The following is a 25698-nucleotide window of genomic DNA, read 5'->3' as shown; positions in this document are numbered from 1 at the left end:
CATGATCACTCTGGATGAACTGCAGAGATCTACAGCTGAGGTGGGAGAGTCTGTCCATAGGACAACAATCAGTCGTACACTGCACAAATCTGTCCTTTATGGAAGAGTGGCAAGAAGAAAGTCATTTCTCAAAGATATCCATAAAAAGTGTTGTTTAAAGTTTGCCACAAGCACCTGTTTTGTGTTTGTTTCTTGACTGATGAAGCCTTCTGGATGGAAGGTGAAATGTTCCAGCAAAAAAATGAATAGTAGGGCGTGTGGTTGGAAGGCAGCTGAGGAGTTAGTGAGATTTTCAGGGGTTCTTCAAAGAAGTCCAGACACAGGTAGATCATGAGGAGGGATACTGTAAACGGCAAAAGGAACACAGGTATGTACAGGTAAGTTTTTCTCAAGGATCATGGAATACAAAATGGCAAGAAACACGACTACCAGAGGCAGGTAATGCTCCAGCGGCGAGGAGAAGTCATCTACTGCATCTCGATAAGGAGATTATCTGCATGTGTGGAAATGTTGGCGCCATCTAGTGTCTTCAGAGCAGCAGGAACAACAGGAACTCCCACACACAAAAATTTGGACACAAACTATGAAAAGAACAAGTAAAAATAAGTATGTATTATTATTCTAACACCTATTATGCATTTAGTCATGTTTTAATTAGTTTATTTTCATCTTGTAAGAATTTTCCTATTTTTTGTAACCTTCGTTTGTTTTAATGGAAAGTTGAACGAACAATTTAAATACACTTTTTGTTGTTCTGTTGCAACACAACCTTTGTAACCTCTAACTAGATAATCTGAGTGGTTTAGTAACATTTAGAGACACTCAGTCTTCTCATTTACCCTGTACCATCTTAATTCACCTTGTTGTTCACAAAGTTTTATGTTCTCATTAATTCTTCTGAGTTATGAGAGAAAATGCTTTTGTCTCATTAACATTTCTTTAATCTGATTTTTGTGTTTCAAGATCATTTTTTTTATCATCCCGCAGTTTGTTTTCTTCACTTTATTATAATTTCACTCTTTAGAATATTCCTCTTGATGCCAGAAATGTGTCCGCATAGTAATAAATGACTTTTTTTCCCCATATTTTCAGATTATAATCCCATCTCTGTTGAAACTACTAATTTGAGTATTAATGACTGAAACCCAACATTTTTTGCTTCAACAAGGAAATAAAGTCCACCTGAGTTTCTGCCCTCTCATTAATCATTTATTGATTGATTTTCAGATAACGAGATGGGTTTTTTTTTTATTATTTTGATGCTAAACAGTCAGATTTTCATTGAATCTTTTTGTCGTCTTAAACCTCTGTAATAAAACAGAATAAATTAATCCATATTGTTCTTCTCTGCTTTCTTTATGCTTCTCCTTCCTCCGTCTTTAAGTGTGTCTTGTTTTCTCACCTCTCCTTCCCTCACCTTCTTACTCTCAGGTCTATTTCAGCAACCTGTAGGTGTGTTGTTCTAAATTTGCTCAGCCTTTATTACAGCTCTCTCGCTCTCTCTCTCTCGCTCTCTCTCTCTCGCTCTCTCTCTCGCTCTCTGTCTCGCTCTCTGTCTCGTTCTCTCTCTTGCCCTCTCTCTCGCTCTCTCTCTCTCTCTCTCTCGCTGCCTTGCTCTCTCTCTCGCTCTCTCTGCTTGGAAGAATGAGTCACTGGCAGCGATTCTTCACCACACAAAGCAGCTCGAGGACCACTTTGTGCTGATGCACCGCAGGGAACACAGACCTGCTGATTTATGAGGGATGAAAATACATTTCTGTCTAATTCACACATATGTACATTTTGAGAAGCTTTATTAAGGTTTGTACCTTGTTTTTTAATTCAGTTCAAAATTAAGTTGTTTTTTTTTACATTTAGGTACATTCTTTAGGTAAAGATGACCATTTGCCTAATTTTTGCCCAACTACTGATAATTACTCTGTTGGTAGCTCTGGTAGTTTGGTTTGCTCGTGAGGCTGTATCAGTAGAAGGCTTTAGTCATGCCTTCAGCTTTATTCACATTGTCAGGTTTTGATGACTGTGTTGGTGCTCCTGAAAGGTCCTAAACTGAATACATGCACAAAAAATAGTGTTGGATTTCTTGTTTCCTTTTGTTTGTCTTTCTCTGGGGATGTTTGTCCTCACACCCCGCACTCACTTTTCTGAAGAAAATTTAAAAACTGTGAAAATATACTCATCAAATGCAACAGTTTTCAGTCAGGTCATCTGGACGGTTTCATTTTTTGTGCTGAGACGTTTCACCTTCCATCCAGAAGGCTACAACAGTCTGAGGAAACGTCAAACAAAACTGCTTCTCCCCCAACAGCTTACTCCATCCTTATGGCTGGAAGGCGAAACGTCTCGCACAAAAAATGAAACCATCCAGATTAATTCATTCAACCTTTATTTAGACAGATAAGTCACATTGTGCCTAGAAGACTCATTTACAAGTGAGATCTGTTTAGACAGACAAAAAGTAATGAAACTCGCAAGAGAGGCTCAGAAGCAGTTTCACAGACAGACCGAGCAGCAAAGCGGAGAGGGAGGGGAAAAGAATCTGATCTCGGCAAGAGCAAGTGGTGAAGTAATGACCTGACTGAAAATTGTTGGATTTTATACCTGGATTATTGAGCATGGACTTTGGTGTTTTCAACCAGTTTGATGTGACTGCTGCCGAGGGAGAGGGCGGGCACCGGAGGAGAGAAACCATCTTAGCACCAACATAACTGTTTTGTTTTTTTTCCCCCACTTTGGTGTATGCTGTTGGGGGAGAAGCAGTTTTGTTTGTTTGTTTCCCCAGACTGATGAAGCCTTCTGGATGGAAGGCGAAATGTCTCGCACAAAAATCAAAACCGTCCATATGACCTGACTGAACAATGTTAGATTTTATACCTGAGTTATTGAATTTTGGTACCCATCAAATGGTGCTGCCACCACACATTAATGTGATCCTCAGTGAGGACAATTAACATTTTTGTGTCTATAAATGCATCAATTATTGGGTTTTTATGTCTTTTTAAGGGTCACACAAAATTTCTGTCTCCTTATAAAGTATGTCCTTTTTTTTTTGTATTATTTATATTTGTTTAATGTCTCCTTATGCATCTCTTTGTTGTTGTTTTATGTATTTTTTTACTTGATACACATCTTTTTTTGTCTTTCACATGTCTCTATGTGTCACATTTTCCTTTGTGTCTTTTTTAATGTAATTCCAGTAAAATTAACAGTTCAGTAATTAGTTTAACCAATTTCTCTTCATTTCATCAAATTCAAGCAAAGTCCTTCAACGCTCAGCTTTCACGCTGCATTATGGCAGAAAATGCTTTATTTTAAGTATCTTTATTAACTATTAGCTCTTTTATTGCCATCCTGATCAAGACTCAACATCTCTGCTTACTCAGTTTAGATGAACAGACCAATATGATTTTTTTACATTTTTTATCAAACATTGCAGCAGTTTCATTGTCTTTTTCTCTCCCATGTGTAAGGATGACATAACCATGTGTTGTTTATTTAAATCTTATTTAAATGCCAGTAAATAAAGCAGTAGAACAGTTTTTATGTTTTGTCAATGTGAAGAAATTATTATGACACATCTAAGACAAATAGCATTAAAGTTTTAAAACCTTTCAAAAGTTTGCCTGTATAATGTAAGTGCGTCTAGCACAGTATATAAACGGTTGCTATAAATGTAGCTTCTCGGCTCATCTCTAGTCTTTTCTTCTCTCTCCTGTCTTGTGCTTTCATACAGTTAATCCTGAGGCTTGCAGGAAAACACCCACCCAGTTTGTTATGCAAGAAGCGAGAGGATCAGCAACAGGCACAGCAGATTAGTGGCGCAGAGGAAAGTGACGATTGCAGCGTTGTGGAAGTGATCAAATCCCCCAAGAGTTTCCACTGTGCTCTTTGGAGAAGCACAAACTGTGGTGTAAGAAACACACTCCAGATTAGGCAGCTTTGTCTGGACGCATGCAGGCTGGGAGTTTTTACAGCACCTGCATGGCTGTCCGCTGTGACATCATGCTGTTCCTCTTGATGTGCAGGACACATCCACAAACACTGACTCCTTCCCTCTCCAAGTCTTTGCTGATGCTTCCATCACTTCATTCATAAAGACTGATACATGAATAAAGGTTTGAAGGTTCAAAACAGCATCTCAAAATTGTCATCAAAATAAAAACCATTTGTGTTTTTTTCAGTCTCTGTTTTCTTGTCCTGTCAGTCCAGTTGCTTATCTGAGTGGCACTGTGAGGAAATGAGGTGAAGGGTTAATCTGCAATTTGCCACTATCTGTGTCTTCTATATTAAACCAGCCCTTTGAGCAACATGTTATGTAAACTGTCATTGGAGAAGAAGAGTTAAGTCGCCCTCGTGTGGCTAAAAAGAGGTACTGCTTTAAAGCTTTAAACCCACAGGATTTATACTTTATCACTCCTTGAAGCAGCTACAAGACACTAAAGGTAAAGAATTGTCCACTTCGAACTAAAAAAAATAATAATAATTTTCTTCAGCTGGTAAACCAAAAATTCAATATATTTTATTAAACATTAAATGTATGAATATTATTTTGTCAGAAAAAGTTAAAGCATAATCGCTAGACAAGAGAGACGGAAACTCGATTTTCAAAGTGTTACGGTGTTGTATGATATTGTCTGTTTGTCCGGCTGAATCTGTGATGTGATGTTCAATAATTAAATAAATAAAAATCTCAGCTGACTCTTTGTAATCGATGGGAAGATTTAATCTACATTAATGGGACTAGTTAAAATGGACGTGCATCCAAAAAGTCAAACCACAACCGGGACAAATTTTGTGCAGCACTCCAGAAAACGAATGCAAGTCTGAACAGAAATGTATGTTATAATGTTGCACATGTTGATTTCACTTCATTAATAAAGTGGGCCACTTTATGAATGATTAATTCATGCTTTATTAACAGCCTATTTATGAGTTTGTAAACACTTTATTGAGCATTATTAAGCATTTATAAACAGTTATGAGGAAATCTTTATACACTGAAGCAAGTTCACTATTTGGCAAGCTCAAGTGCTGCACTTTTCTATTCAATTCAATTCAGTTCAGTTTATTTATATAGTTCCAAGTCACAACAGAAGTTAGGCAGGGCACGGAACAAAAACATTCACATACAGTATAAACAGTATAAACACCAATTAGACAAGTTTTCTATCTAAAGAAGGAATAATGAATGTAATTCATTATTTGCTCAGTTTTCAAATTATTATATGCCAAAATAAAGAGTTCTGCAAACTCTCATAGTGTTTCCATTTGTGAAAAACGTTTGAAATAATGTACAGTATCTGACTTAGCCAAACTGTGAGCTTGCTTCAGTGTTACATATATCTTATAACTGTTTTATGCATGGCTATTAATGCTTTATAATGTGTTTACAAGATGAGTTATGCTTTATTAAATCTTTAAGGGACCCATAAGCATATCCAGATTACGCTGCTGAATATGTTCTAACCAAAGCTAAACATAGTCCTAAAAATATTTAATGTGCTCAACATTTTTTTTAATTCAGGCTATTTTTATCCAATTGTGAGTAATTTTGTTCTCATAAAACCCTGTAGGTCAGCAGATATTATGAGTTCGTCATTGAAGTGGCTGTTTTTAATCACAAGTAAAAGTCACATTTGAGCATATTTGAAAATGTGATGAAGAAGTGAAGTTCAATACACGGAAACTCAAATTATTAAACAGAAACACGTCAACATTCTGACTTGATTTAAACTCTTATGAACCAAAGGATGTTTGTATAAATGTAATTTTATTGACTTGATTTTGTGGCATTGAAACAGTTGCACAACATGAAGCTATGTAATTTAATTTATAATAAAAGCAGCCCATTTGTGTTCCTGACTCCTCCCAGAAATGTTTTCAAACTCACTATTAACACATTTTCTGTGTTTAATCTCATGTCATGACACTCATCAGTGGCAAAGGTTCAGGCAAAAAAAATAAATAAATAAATAAATAATAAAAACAATTCAGTCGCAAAACCACGAGATGGCGCCAAAGAGCCAAAAATAATCAGACGATTTGCTCCAAAACTGATACGTCCAGCAAAAATCTAAAACAAAACCGTAATGAAGTAGAACAGAAACAGGGAACGTGAATTGCAGCTGATAATAATTTGCTTTTTATTTCAATTTCACGTTTTTTTTTTTTTGGTTTTTTTTTTGGGTTTGCGTACATTTGAAAATATGCCTTCGGCATTTTTTTTTTACCTCCCTTAAGACAGCGCGCCTCGTTTAAAATGTTAATTTCTGATTCAGTTCATCAACGTGTTGCTATAATTAAGAAATGCACTTTTTTTTAAAAGATGTTTATGATTTTAGTTAATTTGTCTAAATGCCGCGCGTAACGGATTCCATGCGCTGTGCGTAAAATCAGACGTTGTGGTGCGTTCCACAGCCTAATGCAGGACAAAAGAATACATCTCACAGACATATAAAAGAAAAGTAACTAAAGATGTTCTGGTTTAATTGTACAAGTGTTTGTGGGTCTCTTGCTTGCTTGTGTTCAGCAGCAGGTTATTGCGCACCGGACGAGTCGAGAAAGAACGTTTTAAATTTGAACCACACTTTCCATGAGAAAATCTGCAGCTTAGTTTCTGGATAAACTGGGGCTTTAGCCTGAAAGTGCCAATTAAGGGATGAAGCCGCTAAATTCGATGTTTCCATCAGCCAAAGCCGCCCTGTGGGCCCCAGCGCCCCCCTCGGTTCCGTGAGTCAGTTGTAGGGGTGCGTGTTGATGTTGCTCAGACTGTTGATGTTGTTCACGCAGCTGATGTGGGAAGGAGACACGGTGCCAATGGGCCCCGGAGGCTGCAGGTTGTGGCTGTGATACAGAGCCGCGGGAGGGGAACCGGGCCAGTAGGAGAAGCCCGAGGGCCCCACCCCGGGCGCCATCAGGTTCAGTTTGGAGAAACCCGAGAAGGGGATCGGGGAGAAGTTCCCCTGGAACTTGTAGAGGGCCTGCTCGGTGGTGGAGGGCTGGCACACCTGCGCCAGGCCGTGGAAATCGAACTTGTAGGCGTATCTCTTGCCGTGCACTTTGGTCATGATGTTCTTGTCGTAGTAGTAGCGCAGCGCGCGGCTCAGCTTGTCGTAGTTCATGTTGGGTTTGCTTTTGCGCTCGCCCCAGCGCCGGGCCACCTCATCCGGGTCGATGAGCTTGAACTCCCCGTTGGTGCCCTCCCAGGCGATGCACGACACGTTGGTGCTGTCAGAGAGGAGCTCCAGGAGGAACTGCCACAGCTGGATCTGCCCACTGCCTGAGACAGGAGGCCCAAACATCACTTGGATTATCCAAATCTCTTCATTCTCCTTTTTATTTTAAACACATAATCACGTCAAATGATTCCATTCATAAATGTTTCCAAAAAGAACCAAGTTACTCTCCACCCTGTTCTTCAGTCTGTACAGATCTGTTTGCAGATGTTATTTTTGATTACCTTTTTAATTAAGAAATTTCGTAACATTTAACCAGATTTGTAAAATGATCATCTTAAAATGTTACAGATTTAATTGAACTGCATTTTAAAATAAATAAAAAAAACACAAAAAAATGCATTAAAAAGTGTTTTTATGCATTTTTTTCGTTCGTTTTTCGTTATTTTTTTTTCTTTCTTGTTCAAATCTGCAAATACATATTTTAAAACGCAAGTTTTAGAGAGAAATAAACATTACACCAAGTGGAGGCTTGGTTTGCAACTATTGGTCTAAAATATAAAGATCTGAAGCTCAAATTAAAACAAATAAATATAGAAAACAATGCATTAAATTAAGCTAGATGTAAAATTTTGAAGGAAAATTGTAACAAATGAAAAATTAAATGATGGAGAAGAATTTAACGATTATTAAGTTTTTTGTCTCTCTCATTTATTTTAATTATTCTGAAATGTAATTCAAAAATATTGTAGTATAATTTCCTTTTTGAGTAGGCCTATTGTTTGTTTTTATAATAATAATAATAACCTTTGTCAAATAAAAAACATCCATATAATAAATGCGTTCGTCCCGCTGTTGCGCGCCTCCTTACCTTTTTGCACTCCTGTATTTATTGGACCCCAGGACGTTCCTTTACTTTCTTTCAACAGATTTTCTGTTGGATCTGAAATAAAACATAAAAACACATAAATGTTGTTATCATTCCTTTGAAATATTGTAAAAGCATTAAAACAGAGGCCTCTTTGCAATGCCCTTTTTTTTCCCCAGTTTTGTTTTGATTTGTTTAGAAAAATCCTCTAATATACAAATATGTCTATTATGGATCATTGCAACACTTTAATATAAAATAAAACAGGTGGATATGTAAGAATAAACAAAAAGCTGCGCTGGGTTTTAGAAGATAAAAGCTCATATAAGATGAGGAAAAAAAAAAAAAGCAATGTTCCAATATCTCTAAGGTGGAATGTTTAAAATCCTAAAATTGACAAGAATCCTAATTGGATCCGGGCGCGCGCGCGCGGAGTCCGGTGCGTAAAGCGTGTCGTCTTGGCGGTCCCCTGTGCAGGAAACGCGTCCAGGAAAAAGGATTTCCGATTTCCGACAAAAGAGCAGACGGGCTCCCAGATTGAAAAGAGGCGCGCGCGCTCTGGAACCGGAGCGTCAGCAGCCGCCGGACAAACCCGAAGCAGCCGAGCCAGAACAGCCCGGTTCCGCTCATCCCGGCCCGAAGGACGAACCTGAGAGATACATGTTGAACATGAGCTGTCCCCCGCAGGCTTGCCTCATTGTGCTCCGACGCTCAGCAAGGCTTGGATTTCATTTCGTTGGTGGCGCAGGGAAAGATTTTTATTAAACTTTATCTCATAACTGCGATCTGGAATAAATGCGGGGGGACAGATTGAAGTTTCCAGGCAACTGTCGCTGGCCCCCATCTCTGAGACAATATTCAGACAGCAATTTCCCCTGGTGCATTGCTTTAATTAAAAGAGCAATTTACCTCTGTCAGCCCGCCTGGTGCCCACAATAAAAAGAGGCCGATAGAAATTCAGCCCTTATCAATCCGCCATCACAGTTTAATAAAGTTTCCGCGTTAAGATCTGAGTTTCTATGGTGAATTGAAGTGTTTGACATGGAAACCAGTTCAGATCCTCCTCACTTTTCCGCCTCTTTAGCTCTGGGCAAACAGCAAAGACCTGTTTCATGCTGGGAGACGAATATTTACCTTCAGAGGAGCACGCTTCAGTGGGTGAGGAACAACAGGAACATTGCATCCCTCCTAACCTTCTCTGTGTGGACTTAGGGTTATATGGCTATGACGTCACAACTGTAAAATCATTATGTCCACCGACACCATCATGCATTCTGTTTGATGGTTTCTGAAATATCATATGAGCATTCGTTAGGAACTTATTGCAAACTTAAGAAGGGCATGGTAATAAAAAAAGAAAAGTTATCCTAAAGAAATAAAATGTTTAGTCTTATTTTTGGTGAACGTGTCCTGAAATATGAAAAAGCATGACTGAAATAGATCAAATGTTAAAATTACCAGGTCTAGCAGAAGTTTTGCAAAAGCTGTGCGTTTGAATCCTGAGCTCTGGATCCCCAATATTTACTTTTTTAATCCAACCTTTATTTATACAGGTTACTCTCGTTGAGTCACGAGGACTCGTTTTCAAGAGGGACATGTTTTAGACAGACCATAAGGTGCACACGGTGATAAACAGCCATAAAATGCATATAAAATGAAAAGTAAATATATAAAACAAAATATAATCTTTATAAGTGTGTTATACCTGACTGATGTCTTTTTTTTTAAATGGTTTGATCTCGATTTTTCACTCGTTCCATTCCATATTTACTTATAGTTTATGGGACTCGAGCTTCCATGTTTGTTGTGGTTGACGCAACGAGTGCTTTGTTTACATTGAGTGCAGACCTGCAGTTCAGAACTGCAATTTATGAAAAACCTACTCTCAAACTGCACCGATAGCTTAGAATAATATGGTTTCATACTTTTCAACGGTTAGCTTTAAAACTGGATCGATCTTTTATAAGGAGACAATTGTCATCACAAAGGATTAAACAGAACGTTTGGAAGATTTTATTTCAGGTAAATGGACATTACAAACAGAAATAAATTGACAATAAGTTATAGCAATTGAACACCTCACTGGAAAGTTTGTCGATAACTAAATGAACAAACGAAAACGAAACACTACAAGGTAACATCCGTGACCTTTACACCACCGTTTTGACTCCAGGATATTTGTTTGTTGTCATCCGTCTTCTTCTTTGTGTCTGCTGCTTTCACACTGAAATCCATCAAGCCAATGCAAGGACAACAACTTGCACATCCTGAGTCTATGTATCACACAAACCCCCCCTCCGTATGTTTCATCAGTTTATTTCTCTCTCTAAAAGTGAACGCTTTGCAGCCTGGAAAAGACAAAACAAGTGATGTCATGCCTAAACAGAAAAAAAAATGTTAAATTCCATCTTAAAATGTGTATTTGATTGAACGTCAAACAAACCCTTTAAACATGTGACATGAATTCATATTCCCCATCCGCAGCTCGTTGTGTTGACCAAACTGAAAGTAAATGGTGCTAATAATTAACCAGCTACGCAATCAGTCACCTGACTGAGCTCAGGCATGCATGGACCTCCAAAACCAGTAGCTGTTTCTGTGGAGTGACGTATACATCCTGTATATTGTGCATATACAGCGCCTACTTTTCAGACTGTCACTTCCTCACACATAAAACAAATCTTTTGTGCGAGTCTAAACTTGTTTCATTTTGTGCCTTCGTGCTGTTTTCCCCTCCACTTTAAAGGTCGGCGGTGTGTCACTGGCGTCCAAGACTTGCTTTAGCTGCCTGTGTCCAAATACAAGCCGCAGGCAACTTAAAACAAGCCTCAGAAGCCAGATTACATCTTGTTGACGAAGTGCTAGGGGATCACCCAAATCTACTTCAATTCACTACAAATCAAACAAAACCTTAAAGACATTTGCTGTATTTGAAACTGTGCCTCATTAGCTCTGTCAGCTTAAGTCTAACTATTTTAAATATATGTTATTCGTTTAAAAAGAGCAATAGCAAAAAGGCATTTCATCGTTTGTTCAATGAATTCTTCAAACCTTAAGGAAAGCTGTCATCCTGTATAAGTTCGGCTCTTTTGTCTCTGCTTACCTGTGCGGTCGGGACGGTGCGGCCATGAAGCTCTCTGCACGTCTCAAGTGTCACTCCTCAGTGCGAGCCTCCCTGCAGCTGCTTTAATCAGGGTGTAGAGGAATGTATATTTGAGAAAGGTGTGTGTGCACGGTTACACATTTATTCAAAGATCCTGTTGCTTTTGGGTGTGGGACAGTGTAGGCCGGCGAAGGCTCGTGGGTGTGTAAACGTGCAGTCCGGCGTCCTGAACCAACAAGCGCTGCTGTATGTGTGTGCGTGGAGGTAAACACGCTCCAGGATCCTGGCGTGTCCAGGATCAGCACGACGGTGTTACATTAGGATGAGCAAACAAAAAGTGCGCCGCTACAGTTTCACTAAACGCACAATCATCGTAAGAAATTCAACTGTCGCCAAGAGCGGGACGTTGTCGGAGCACCCCGTGCACATTTATTGTTTCTGTATAACGTGAGCGCTCACACTCTGTGTGCTGGGAATGACTCACAGCTGCAGCACATGTGGAAAACTGACTGATTTATCCACGTGATTTGTTTTTCCACAGATTAATTAGCTGTGGCAGCCATCCTAAATTGGGTTCGCTCCAAAAACAAAGATTCATATCCAATGACACCTCGTCTAATTTTAAGATTAGGCTTAAGTCTTTACATTCTATAGTTAGTTGGCTTCGGTTTCCTGAGCTATCCTTTAGTTATCCTGCTATATAGATTTAGACAGCTGGAGAACAAACTGACCGCATTTTCACATTTCACCATCTCCTCCTCTTCGTTGCACCTCCATGTACCCTCTGCCCGCCTCTCCACCGTGTGGAGCAGGGCCTTCACCTGCTCTGCTCCTCACCTCTGGAACTCTCTACCCCCAGACCTACGAAACACCACCTCTCTTTCTCTGTTCAAGACTGAAACACACATCTCTTTAGACCAGATCGTCCTTCTTAACTTTGTTTAATGCATCGGGTATGTTTCTTGCTGTAAAGTGTCCTGAAAGGCGCTTTTTAAATAAAATGATTATTATTATTATTTCCTCACTCTGCTGCTGTCCTTACTTACTCTCCTCTGTTTGTATTTGTAATTATTTCTAGCTTAATGTTTGTTTGTTTTCTTTCCTCCTATAGAACGTTCACCTGGACCTGCCGTTATATGTTTGTCTGTTTCTCCTTCCTGTTCCTCTCAAACCCCAGCCAGTCGAAGCAGATGGCGGCTCGTCCTGAGTCTGGTTCTGCTGGAGGTTTCTTCCTGTTTAAAGGGAGTTTTTCCTTTCCACTGTCTCCTTTGTGCTTGCTCACTAGACTGTGAGGAAGTGAAGATTCAACTCAATCTGGCTTCCTCGGATAGATAACTTTTATTAATTGGCTTTCATAATCTATTTGAATGTTTATGATGACCTCTGTTGTGACTTGGTGCTATATATATATATAAACTGAATTGAAAGATTATTCCTTAAAAGTTTCATTATTCACAAGTTTCTTAGTTCATATCTTAGATCGTATTACTGTTTTATTTTTATTTTTTTACATTTTATGCTTTGTTGGATGTAACTGGGACCCTGTGTACACAATTTCATTCCACATGTACCACATATGGTGCGTATGACAAATAAAGAACCTTAAATCCTTTAATAAATATCCAGTTAATAGTTCATGAGAAATTTGGCTAACAGATAATGTTGACTCCAACAGTTTTAAGCAAAGGTCTTGTGCATGGATGTGGTGTAGCTAACTCTCAGCTACTACCACAACCAGTTTTACCCCACTCTCTGTCAATCTGAGATTCATTTTAATGTTTTTTTTTGTTTGTTTTTAGATTTGTTGACTGTGGCAGTCATCTTGAATTGGGTTAACTCCAAAGTTGATAAGTTTTAGATGTACATTCACTGATTACTTTCTATAAATTACGTTAAAATCTACCCAGCAGTTCTAGAGGTATTGTGACAACAGACATAAAAACACAGAGACAGAGGGGAAAAACATCCACTCCAGAATTGCAAAAGTTGAGCATTAATAACAGGAAATTACGATTTTTAGTTGGTTCAAACTGATGGACTTGTGTCATAATGAACCTTGATCGTAGGTGTAAAATAATCTGTTCTTCAGCATCTAAACACATTTTAACAACATCTTGCTTCGTGATGACCTCTTTTTTAAAAACCTGTAGGAAAACAGATAAACTGAGGGCAACGTTGAAAACCTGCATCTGTGCCAGCAGCCCAAGTGACATAAAACAAATAATAGGAAGCAAAGAAATCTCATGCTCCTGTTTATTAAGAACACAACGTGACGAGAACAACAGTACACATCAGAATCAAATCGTTCCATGTAGGTTCACTAAAAGGCTAAATATGTTTTCAGTAAATACAAATTAAAATCCATCTCAGAAAAGGAAAAAAATAAATAAACTGGCTCTGATTTCTCAGACGTTTTTTTTTTATGTTTTTTTGTCATCCCAAAAGTAATTTGCTTAAGCATAGTCTTGAAAATTGTAACAGTATTTTACATTATTTATTTTATTGGAGTGGAAAAACGCCATTATAGGAAAAAAAAGAAATACTGACAAACGGTCTCTAGTTTTGAAGAAAAGCCTTTATTTCCTATTTCAAGAACAAGCTTTAGCATGGTAGAAGTATGCGCTTAAAATATCCAAACATCCAGAGCCACAGAGCGGTAGAGTTTGTCCGTCTACTGTTCAGTGGCAGCGGTCTGTCCAGGGTTCACCATCAGGAAGCGTTTAGTTTTGTTTTTGTTCAGGTCGGGACCGTGCAGGGTGTCGGCTCAGTGCTGGATCCTACGAATGGACTGCACCTGGTTGGTGTGAGCCTGGGTGCTGTACTCGTTGTAGTTTCTGTACTCGCCTTGGCGTCTGTCTCGCTCCAGGATGTACTGGTAACCACGGTAACCAGGGAACTGGTAGGCCACCCAGCTGCAGAGATGAAGGACGGGTCTGGTCATTATTAGGTCGACGGATTCAAAACAGACTTGGGGAAACGTTGCAGCTACAGATTTCAGTTCACACTGAACAAAACGCCGATTTGCTGATAAAGAGTCTGGAGTTCCTAGAAAGTGAGCAGCCTTTGTATGTCTGTTCGCTCTATAACACAAAACTTCATCAAACGGCAGAATGGCTGCATTAACTGAATAAGTATCAAACAGGAATCTTGATGTATAAAGTTATTTGTATTCCATTGTCGTTACCTAAATATGTTCATAATTTCTTTGAGTTTAATTCTTCTCATTCATACTCTACAAGGAGGAGCTATGATTTACATATCCCCTTCTGCAGAACGTTGCTAAATGTTCATGCATGCATCAAGGTGTTGAGCTGTGGAACAGTTTAAAACAACAAAGTGAATCATGTGCAATATTATATGTCTTTAAAAGAAAGTTGAAACAAAGTTTATGGATTTTTTTTTAACACATTTGTCTTATTTTTTATTATTATTTTAATATTTTTGGTCCATTTATAATAAACTATTATCTATCGCTTTGGTGTGTATGTGTGTGTTTAAAGTAAGATGTAAGCTTCTGTATAAAGCTTTTATGATTTTTTTCCTTATCCTTGTAAGCCCATTTTGGGTTTTTATGACCTCTCCTGCATATTTAGTTTTTATCTTTTCCTTTATGTGTATCGTTTATTTTTTGTGCAAACAATAAAATAACAAAAAACTGATGAACATTAGGAAATAAACCTTGGAAATAAGATCCCATCTGTAGAGAGGACGATATGGGACTTACGCTCCGGAGTTGATTTTAATGGAGGGCACCTCCTTGCTGCACCAGCCCATAGCCTGGAGGGAGGGGTAGTCGTCGCAGATCTCAAACTTACGGCCCTGGAAGTCCTCACATTCGTGCAGGGTCACTTTGCTGTCGCTGTGATTCTGCAGAGGAACGAAAGAAAATGCATAAATGATTTAACAGCTGATATTCTTCTGCAATTAAAAAAAGTGGAAAACCTTTGTTCAAATGTCATCGAGCAGTTTGATAGAGGTACAAAACAATACATCTGAGATGAATCAGGAGAAAATTACTGACATAAAGGGGTTAAAAGCAATGTGATGCATAATTAACGTAACCAAATATTGGTGGAGAAGAGCAGTGAGCCGGTTCGAACAGGTGAATGGGATGAAAGAGAACGTACAGCGCACTTGATGGGCCTGAAGGAAAGCAGGTGCTCAGTTCTGTAGCTGCTGTTTCCACTCCAGGCCTCGTAGCGAGGATAGTCTCCCTTCTCCAGGATGAACTGCTGTCCCTGAAACTCTGGGTACTCATAACCCACCCAACTGGAGGAGAGGAATAAAGAAAGGGGTAAAAAAATAAAATCAGTGAAGAATGCAACACAATGGAGAAAAAAGTAAATAAAAAAAACAAGTTTTAAATGGTCATATGGTGATAAACAACCTACTGAACAGACCCCCATGCTAAAACCAAACACAGCTTCTTCTTTGTGTTGTTTTTTTTTTGCCACTTGGAGGCACAAAGCAAACATTAAGGGCTGCTGCCGTCCCTGCTGCACCCAGGACTCGTTATCTGATCGACAGTCAGTCAGCCGGCAGCTGCATGCAGCCAACTCATATCACAGCAGGGTCACACATGAATGCACAAACACACACACACACAAGCGATACATGCCAACTAGTAAAGTAATAAAACCGCAGGCTGTAATTTGTATATTTATGTTTTTGCTATCCTTTAATAGAATTCGGTTCGCAGAATTATTTTCTATTCATGCTTTTCTAGGCAAATTAAATACAATGTATGAGCGTTTTAATCATGATGTGAATTATAACATATGTAATAAAATACTTTGATTGTCTAACTAACATAATAAAATCCTGGCCTTATTATTAGACACTATCCTACAAATGCTAAAGAGGATAGCAGGGCCAGCTGGTTGAAGGTGTGTGTGTGTGTGTACTAAAACAGAACACCAGTGCTTCTGACTTACGGTCCATTCTCAACCTTGATGGAGCGGATTTTGTTGAAGCCCCTCTCCATGATGTTCTGACATTCCAGCATGAACTCACAGCGCTTTCCCTGGAAGTTCTCCTCCTCCCAGACTGTGATCCGGAACTGGCCCATTTGCTCCATCTGTTGAGTGTTCATGGCTGCGGCTTCTCCTGTGGGGCTTGCTCTCTGGAGAAGAACAATTACACTGAACTAAACTCAAATCCATAACAAAAGGCGCGCATGCATTCGATGAAACAAAACCTAACACGTTGTGCTCTTTGGTTTCCTTATAATTGATTATTCAATTTTTTGAAACCTCTGAAATAATCAGTAAAGCGATACAGAACATAAAAATATATTGATTAGTCCATTTCATCTCAGCAGAAAGTTTTGTTACCCAGATGACCACATATGTTGCAAACCATACAGAATGGAAGCAAAAATAAATGCATACGTCTTGTTTCTGTTTTTTTTTTTTTTAAGTTTTGATTAAATTACTTTTGCGGTACAGTAAAATTAGATCATTGCAGGTTCGAGAAAATGCTTGTGTGATATAAACATAGAGAACACAAGCACATTTTTGGGTAACAATGCATTCTTCTAAAAAAAAAAAAGGAATATAGATTTGATTTGCTTAAATCCCCCAAAAAGAAATGAACAAATTGTTTTCATGATTTCATGAGCAAATCAAACCATGAGTCCATCTCTCTAGAATATAATACAACGATCATCTTCTTATCAATGAGCTGGACTCCAGTACACACAGCTGTCATCCTGTATGGATTCCCCTGCAGCTTCGTATGAGGTAACATGATATACTTACAGACGGTACTGAGGTGGGACAGATCCAGTATAATCAATGTCGGGGACGAGACCCTCGCCTGTGTTTTTATAGGGCCGAGGCCCCCTGGACCTGCGCCACTCCACATGCCCGGCAGCCTTGCACACTCAGCAGCTGAGCAGCCGGCTGAAAGGAGAGCATTAGCCTGGCGCTTTGTGGAGGCTCCAGGGCTTCATTGTCCTCAGAGCCCCAAACTGACTGAGTCATCAATATGGCAGCCATGGTCAGTCGCAGCCTGACCCAGGACGAAACAATGGCAACACACTGACACAACAGTTTGATTGGTGTAGGAGGATAATAGACACATTCTGGGTGCTGATCCCCCCCCTTCGCTGTATCTCCCACTCTGCTGGAGGTAAACTGGATCCTGAACTATGAGGAAAGAGTTCAAGGCATCTCGCATGGTGAGGGCGTGTGCTAACTTCAACCAAAGAGGGTATTTCCTTCACCTTCAGTCAGCTGGAGAACCCACGAGGAGGTTTATTGCTTCACTTTAAGACCAGAACCATTTGGGAAATTGGGTCTCCACTCTGTCGCCATTCATGACTGTTAAAACACACAAGATGATAGATGTTTAACCCTCATAACCAAGACAGCAAGGTGAAAAAGATGAGCGTCTAAATAAAGACCAAAATCATGTTTAATCAAAATTATGTTAACCAAAAAATACCAAAATTATTTGTAAATTTGTATTAATGTATTCACGTAATCACTTGTAGCTTAATTCCATGTTTAAATGCGTCAGTATGGACAAACACGTGTGTGTATAAAAGTCATATTTGTGTTAAAAATGTTACAGGGGTGCACCGATTGCAGTTTTCTGGACGATCACCGATCTCCTTATATAAAGCCTGACCTGCCGATACCGATTTTGTTTTATAAGCGACTCTGTCAGGTGTTATAAGTTCACAATGCACCTTCAATTTTCCACTTTTATTTTATTGGAAAACATACCCTTGAACAATATCCTAGAAACAATACAAACTTGTTTTAACTGGACATGAGGTCGTGCTCTAGATCACTACCTCATGTTTAACAGGTTTATATTTCAGCTGAAATATAAATGAAGTTTAGACAATTGTTTTTAAAACTACAAAAACTCTGTAAAATCGGTTTCTCTTGTGTAAGTATCGGCCGATCTCTAATCCCAACATTAAGGAAATAGGGGGCAATAAACTGACCGATTTATTGGTGCACCCCTACTTGTGAACAAAAACATATTACTGTATTTTTTAGACTATAAGGTGCATTTAAAACTATTTAATTTTTCTTAAAATTCGACAGTGAGCCTTATAATCCAGTGCACCTAATGTATTAATTCTGGTTGTGCTTACTGACCTCGAACCACTTTTATGTGGTACACGGTGCTCAACAAAAATCAGTCAAAATGAACTTGTTTTGCTTGATGTGCCTTATAATCCAGTGCGCCTTATGTATGAAAACAGAGTCAGAGTTTCTTTATTTGTCATTCGCACCACATGTGATGTGGTGGAACTAAATTGTGTGCACCTGTTCATTGATATTGCGCCTTATAATCCGGTGCGCCTTATAGTCCAAAAAATACGGTAGAAGAGCCGATTCCAATAACTGTGGGTTTTATGTAAAGCTGTGAAAACCAAAGTTAAGGTCATGACCCCACTGTGGGTCTTAAAAATGTCAAGTAAATCTCCCAAAATGGTCTTCAGAACTCAATTTTTTTTTTTTTAAACCCCACACCGCAGTCTCCTATATGTCCCTCCACCTCCATGTCCTCTCGAAGCTAGTTTGTAGTATTTTTGTTGTAACCAGTAATGTTAGGTGGTCGCACGCCCCTGCTAATTTGTGGGTCGGCAGCTGAAACGTTTACTGCTCTATGTATTCGTAAAAGTAAAACTTAAATTCATTACATAGTTGTAAATAGTTGCAATATAAAGCTTTGAAAATGTTGACTCTCACAAATGTAATCTGAATTAACAATCTCACTGTTTTGGCTAGATTTAATGCAAGTTTTGAAATAAAAAACATTTTTATTCTGATTTTACAATGTTCTAGCATTTTATATATATATTTTTGAAAACATGAGATAATTAAATTTCTATGGTTGTGTGACGAAACGAGTTTTTTTTTTTTTTTTTTTAATTCTGGGGATGGACATTTTCTTTAACATTATTGCCATCTAGTGGTAAAATATATGTATTACATTTGTGTTGATAAAAATCCTCCACCTCTGGGGGGGGGGGGGGGGGGGGACATTTAAATTGAATTATCATTTTTGCCATCTTTGTGTCAGCATTAGTATATTTGTGCTAAAACTGTTTTTGGACTTTCTGCTGCCACAAACATCCTAAACGAAAAGCAACAACCATGCAGCCATGTCTGGAACCAAAACACACACTCTTTAAATGAGTGTGTCCTTCTTTTTCTCACTGAGTTCTAATGGAGTTCAGCTCTTTTAGTCTTTTTTACAGTGTGAGTGTTTGCACATGTGTATGTGCTCTACCTGTGGGCCATGTGTTTACTTGTGTGACCAGCTTTCTCTTTGTCTGATGCTAACCCATTCATTGTGCTTCTCTGTACGTGTGTGCACCCAGAGCAGGTGATGAGCAGGTGAAGGGCTTGTTTAGACACAGATGTGTGTGTGTGTGTGGGGGGGGGGGGGGGGGGTGCACTTGCATTAGACATGGTGCGAGCTGTAATTCTGTTTACCTTGTCACACTGTTTCAACCTGCCCCCTCTTTTAGAAACAAAAGCCGAGTAGATAGAAGGGCAGGTTGCTGTAAAATAAATGAATTTGATTTTGTGATCTGTTTGGGTTTAAGTTACTACCCGAGTACGTTTAACGGGTCTGCATGTGACTGTGTGTGTTTAAACCAGAAGAGGAAAATTCACTTTCTTTAGTAGATCTGATAAAAGGAATCAGCTGTCGATCTCAGTCATAATACACACAAGTGCACGGTGCATTTGGTTTTATTGCTTTGGACACTGTGAACCGAAGATCAGCAATAATCATAAACAGATTTAACGTTCTTAAATCATGAATTTAATTCACTTTGTCCCTAACTCACCCATGGGTATAACAAACCCCACAAATTTGGTGTTTTGTTTTAAAATATACTTCAATGAAGCTGACACAAGCAGGCGTGCACATCGTCACATGCACTCCTCATTTCTTAGTGAAATACAGCTGGAGAGAGGAATTTGCATGTGTGAGGGTCAGTGTAGTTCAGCATAGAGCTGGTTCTGTGTGTTACTGATTTGAATTATTATCTGGATTTATAACAAGTCCATTCATGTGACTTTAAACCAGTCAAATGAATCATCTGCTCTACTGGAAACGTTGGTACAAATGGAGAACAAATTGTTTGACTTGAACTCAAGTTTTCTTGTCCATTTCTGAAGCAGCTGTTTGCTGCTGTGAAGCCCCGTGATGGCAATTGTTAATATGTTTTTTAAATTACCGGTATGTCAATTTGAACATAAAGCCCACAAATGCAAAAACACTTGAAATAAACCAGCAGGCAGTGTTTCTGTAGACCAGGACCACACAAACCAAAATCACCTTCAACAGACTACTGAGTAATCCTGGATGAAGAATAAAAACTTGCAAGACTGGTTTTATTTAATGGCTCATATTATTAGCTAGATAATTGACATTTTCTGTTAAGATGAAACGGGAAAATCTAAAAGAACCAATATGATAGCTAAAAGTTAAATGTAGCTAAATGTTAGCTAAGAGCTAAAGTAACAAAATGCTAGCTAAAAGTCACAAAATGCTAGCTAAGAGCTAAAGTAGCTAAATGCTAATTAAAAGCTAAAAGTAGCAAAATACTAGCTCAAATTCAAACATAGCTAAATCCTAGCTAAACGTAACAAAATGCTAGCTAAAAGCTGCAAGATGCTAGCTAAGAGCTAAAGTAGCTAAATGCTAATTAAAAGCAAAAAGTAACAAAAACTAGCTCAAATTCAAACATAGCTAAATCTTAGCTAAAAGTAATAAAATGTGAGCTAAAAACTAAAAGAAACAAAATGCTAGCTAAGAGCTAAAGTAGCTATATGCTAACTAAAAGATAAGTGTCAAAATACTAGCTCTAATTCAAACATAGCTAAATCTTAGCTAAAAGTAACAAAATGCTAGCTAAAAGGTCAAAAACAAAATACTAGCTAAATATCAAAAGTGGCAACTCAGTAGCTTAATGGTAGATGATGTGAAAGACTAGCTAAAAGTAACAAAATTCTGACTAACAGCTAATTCTAGCCAATGGTTAGCTAAAAGCCAAAAGTAGCAGCATATTAGGAAAAATCTAAAAACTAGGATAACAATAGAGCATGTATCCTGATGCAAAGTTCAAAGCGAATAAGTCTTTTGGATTAAGGACAGGACGTCTCAACAAAAAAAGAAACTGTCCAGATGACCAGATTGAACATTGTTGGATGTTTTACTTGGATTACTGAGCATGAACTTTGGTGTTTTGAACCACTTTGACATGACTGTCTCAGAGGAGTTGACGGGGGACAGGACTGGCCCCGGAGGCCATTTTAGCACCAGCGAACTGTTTTTTTTTTGTTGTTGTTGTTTTCCCACTATGTAGTATGCTGTTTTAATGAGTTAGTTTTATCATGTATATGCTAATAAATGATTTTCAGAGAACTTGTGTTGTTTGTGTTTAATTGACAAACTGTTCAGTTCTCTATTTATTTTTTTTTTCACTTTTAGCTGCACTGGGTTCTAGTTTCTGCAGGTCAAAAGCTCATTTTATTCACACTCAAATGCAGAGAAGTACTAGTAACACACGTAGCTCACAGTTTAAACATTTTAGTAGTTGCCATACTTTTATCATACTAAAATTGCATTATGAAAAGTGTAGTTTTATCAACAGTTCTTCAGTACTGATAAGTTGTAACAGTGTGCTGTCAGACGACTAAAGCCAAATCTAAACGTCAAAGAGAACTTTGTTTTTTTAGTAAACTGGAGGGGGAAAAAAAACAAACTAAAAATGAGGGTCACAAAACTATATAATATACCATAAATTCTGAATAAAAAACACTTTCCTGATGTTTTCCACTGTTCCACTAAAGGATGGAGTGTCATGGCACTTACTTTAAAGCACTCCTCCCTTCATCCTTCCATTTTATTTTGCCGGAACTGTCACTTTTAAATTTTGAATGTCAGTCAGAACCATTTGAATATGCACCTGTGCGCGCACAAACACACACACATGTGAATGTTTGTATGTCTGCATACACAAGCACAACGACATGCAGAACGTCCTGAATAAATGCCCTCCTTCAGGTGGAATGTTACCATGGAGACTAATCCAGGTAGGGATGATGTGAGCAGGACATCTGCTCGTTGGCTCCACCGCTCCCTGACCAGACATTTAACCAGCTGGACACAAAAACATGAAGAAACCTTATAATGATTAGATTTTTTTGAGTGTGTGTGTTTGTGTGGCAGCCTTCATGAGTCCTCACTGCTGGTAAACAGGACGAGAAAGTCGGATGGTATTAAATTGTGACGACAGGCACTCGCATAAAGCTTTTAAGAACATTTAAGGCGTAATTACCAAAAGTACTATAAAAAGTGGACTTTCATCCAGTATTACTCAGTGAAATCCAGGGAGAGGAGGTGAGGAGGAGCCACCTGGCAGAAGAAAAGAGCCCCGGGCATTTGCATGAGTTGCATGAGTCTTCATTATCAGTAACTGTCAGAGGAAACAGCACACGGCCTACAGGCAGCGCCCGCTCACACACAACCAAACACACACCCGCTCCTCTCCAACATGTGCAGATACTACCAAAGAGTTGGACAGGCACCGTAAATGCAATCATGTTTGTGATGCAGAGATACGGCTAATGATGCAGCAGAACGGAGTTCACGGGGTCACGGCACAGGCAGCACAACTGTGCTAAGAATAAGCTGCATATGATAAAAGAGAATGATAGGAAACGTTTCATAATGTATAAGAGACTGAGGGCTTTGTGTGGAATGTGGTATGTCAATAATGCATTTATTGTGTAAGTTTGCCTCATCTTTAACTAATGGAGGGGAAAATCATGATTTTGAATGACTGAAGTGGGTATAACAGTGGGTTTCCCTATTTAGAGGTTGATAAAAAAAATGTTTTCATTTGTCTGCCTGTGTATGTATTTAGAGAAATGTTTGTTGAACCAGTGATTGTATTCAACCTTCAGAAATCATCATCTAAAACTCAACTTTTGGAGTAAATCTAATTCAAGATGGCTGCCACAGCCAACTGGCCTTAGAAAACACAAACAAATGGATTAAAAAAAAGGCTTTTATACAAATATTGGGTTAAGTTTGATGTGGTTGTATAAGTTTTATTCTGACTGCTGTCACATCTCACACGGTCTCACAATGTTGTAGTTGGTCATGTTTGACAAGAATGGCTTTAGGTTCATCCCTTTTCAGGAAAATATTATTTTAATTTAAAATGCAGAAATGGAACATGGTGGGTGATATTCCTTGGAAGAAATGCTTTGGCTTTAAATATTTCAATATAGAATGCACTTAAAGTTACCTAAAATATGTACAGCATTGATACAATTACCATATTTTTTTGGATTATAAGGCACATTAAGCGAAACTAAAACATTTTGACAGATTTTTGAGCACCATGTACCAGATAAAATCGGTTCAAGGTCAGTAAGCACAACCAGAATTATTAATACATAAGGTGCACCGAATTATAAGGCTCACTGTTGATTGTTGAGAACAATTAAAGGATTCTATAGTGTGCCTTATAGTCCAAAAAAATACAGTAACTTCTTTGTGCTTTTGATTCAGACGATGTCATGTATCGTGTATCAATGGCATTCAAATAAGTAAAAACAGTAAGAGCATCTTTTCTTTAAATGAAGAAACACTAAATGATTGTGGGAAGGATTTAGTTTCCATGCTGACTCAGAAACATTTGATCTGCACATTAGTGCTGCTGCAGGAGCTGGAAGGACTGGTGCAGCAACAGCAGGACCAGTTAGGACAGTCGTTTGAAATGGGAGCAAGGTAACCAGGATACTGAGGAGTGTGAAGCTCACCGTCCACTGGCTTTAAACAAATATTGACTGGAGATTCAGGCAGAGGTAAATAGGCTCTCAGGTGAAAAAGTGACATGTAGGCTGGGACAGGCTTCCTCGTGACGTTAGGTGATGAGGTGCTTTTTGACATAATGGAGAGTGATAGGGCTCTAAAAAGCACACGGAGACAATTTAATAGCAATAACCTGCATTTAGTTAGAAAATCATTGCACACAAAAATGCTACAAAGACAACATATATAACTTTTATTTGGCTGTTTTTCAAATTTTACCCAGATTCTTTTTGAGCATCGATGTATTTTATTCTTATGCCTGTCGGGCCCCATATAGATGATGCAAAATATCTCTATCATATCCAAGGACTTTACATTTTATGCACCAGACCTATTTGATAGAGTGATAAAAGCTTATTAGCAAAGCTGCTCACCTTTGTTTTTAGTTAAAGCCATAAAGTTCAGTGGCAGAAACAACAACCTATAAATATGACAATGACTGAATAGTTTATCATGACATCCAGATGACAGATGGTGTGTACCAGACCTGTGTGTGTGAGAGTGGTTTATGTTTGGTTAATGAACAACAAAACCTCCCAATAAACCCATCTCTCTGCACTCTGCCTGAGGTCTCACTTTGTGACGTAGGAGATGGTTAGTAATGAACAAGCCCCCCCACCTCCCCCGCCCACCCCCAGTGGAAAAACCATGGTGTCATCATGAATGTGCCAATTGGAAAAAAAAAATTGTCCAAAGGGAGATAAAGAGATTATCACCCCTGCTCTGGTAAATGTCAAGCCTTGGTGCAGGTCAGGCACAACTAAACACTTATATAAAAATTAAAAAAAAATTGCCACATCTGTCACACGTTTTTACATTTAAAGCCTAAAGACTTGCATGAACGTACAACTTATACATTTGCATCGTTCATTTATTTTATTCTGTAAAAGTTAAAGTGTACAGAACAGATGCAAGATGCAACACGCAGACTAAACAAAAAGGTCCTTTTAGGCTTTAAAACCTGGATAAATGAGTCCTGGATTGGTTTGTGCACCTATCTATAGTGCTTTATCTGCTGCCAGCTGTATGCAAATGAGACAGTTTACCTGTTCAGAACACCTGGTGTGTTTGCTACTAAATGTATGATCTTTTTTTTTTTTTTTGGTATCTCATAATAAGAAAAAGAACCTGAACTAAGATGTGCCTTTTTTTATTTCAGTGTTTAATATAATTTTGTTGGCTCCTTGGTGCTCCTGTCACGGTCCTCTTCTCGTGGAGCCTGACTAAAAGAAAAATGAACAACTTTGTGCCTTTTCCAGCTGCCAACCCGTACCTGCGTAACGCGAGCCGAACGAACAAAACTTCATCTTCAGGTATTGTACGTGAGGCTCAACGTGAAGCAAATACGGACAAAGTGGAGGAAAAGTCACAAAAGCAGCTGTCGTCTCTCGTCACATCCTGTCTCAGGACTGGGGGTGGGTGGGAGGAAAAAGGTTTGGAAAAATAAAGAAAAGACGTTAAAACACCAGAACTTTATGGATGAGTAAATGATTTGTATGAAGTTATGGCCTACCTTTTTGAAGAAGTTGAGGAATAATAAAAAGTCATGCACAAGCTTGGTCCTCATCTTTCACACTGACTGGATGTGTCCTGTTTCAGGACAGGTAGTCACTTTTTATACCTCTACTCCCACACCCCCTCTCTCCTCCTCTTTCTGTTCCATCCTCCTTTCTCCACCCCCTTAGAGTGGA

At 38.7% G+C, this 25698-nt stretch overlaps 2 protein-coding genes across 3 annotated transcripts; both read right to left on the bottom strand.

Moving 5' to 3' along the window:
* Positions 1–6234: 6234 nt before the first annotated feature.
* Positions 6235–8738, bottom strand: fev (FEV transcription factor, ETS family member). The gene is made up of 3 exons (XM_037686112.1): positions 8690–8738; positions 8044–8115; positions 6235–7276 (listed from the first exon to the last, which is right to left on the bottom strand). The coding sequence occupies exons 1-3, from the start codon at positions 8736–8738 to the stop codon at positions 6732–6734; spliced, it is 666 nt and encodes a 221-aa protein (XP_037542040.1). The 3' UTR covers positions 6235–6731.
* Positions 8739–13698: 4960 nt separating this feature from the next.
* Positions 13699–16987, bottom strand: cryba2b (crystallin, beta A2b). 2 transcript variants are annotated; one of them, XM_037686867.1, is made up of 5 exons: positions 16903–16987; positions 16078–16265; positions 15271–15412; positions 14868–15010; positions 13908–14055 (listed from the first exon to the last, which is right to left on the bottom strand). In XM_037686867.1, exons 2-5 carry the CDS (start codon positions 16233–16235, stop codon positions 13908–13910), a joined length of 591 nt encoding a protein of 196 aa, XP_037542795.1. In that variant the 5' UTR covers positions 16236–16265; positions 16903–16987. The 2 variants fall into 2 exon arrangements, with proteins under 2 accessions (XP_037542796.1, XP_037542795.1); XM_037686868.1 differs by lacking the exon at positions 16903–16987 and having other exon boundaries at positions 13699–14055; positions 16078–16235.
* Positions 16988–25698: the final 8711 nt, after the last annotated feature.

This window comes from Nematolebias whitei, chromosome 13 (genome assembly GCF_014905685.2).
Source record: "Nematolebias whitei isolate Nwh7 chromosome 13, NemWhi1, whole genome shotgun sequence".
Taxonomy (NCBI): domain Eukaryota; kingdom Metazoa; phylum Chordata; class Actinopteri; order Cyprinodontiformes; family Rivulidae; genus Nematolebias; species Nematolebias whitei.
Note: the sequence above shows the minus strand (reverse complement) of the source record. Positions and strands in the feature narration are given on the sequence as shown.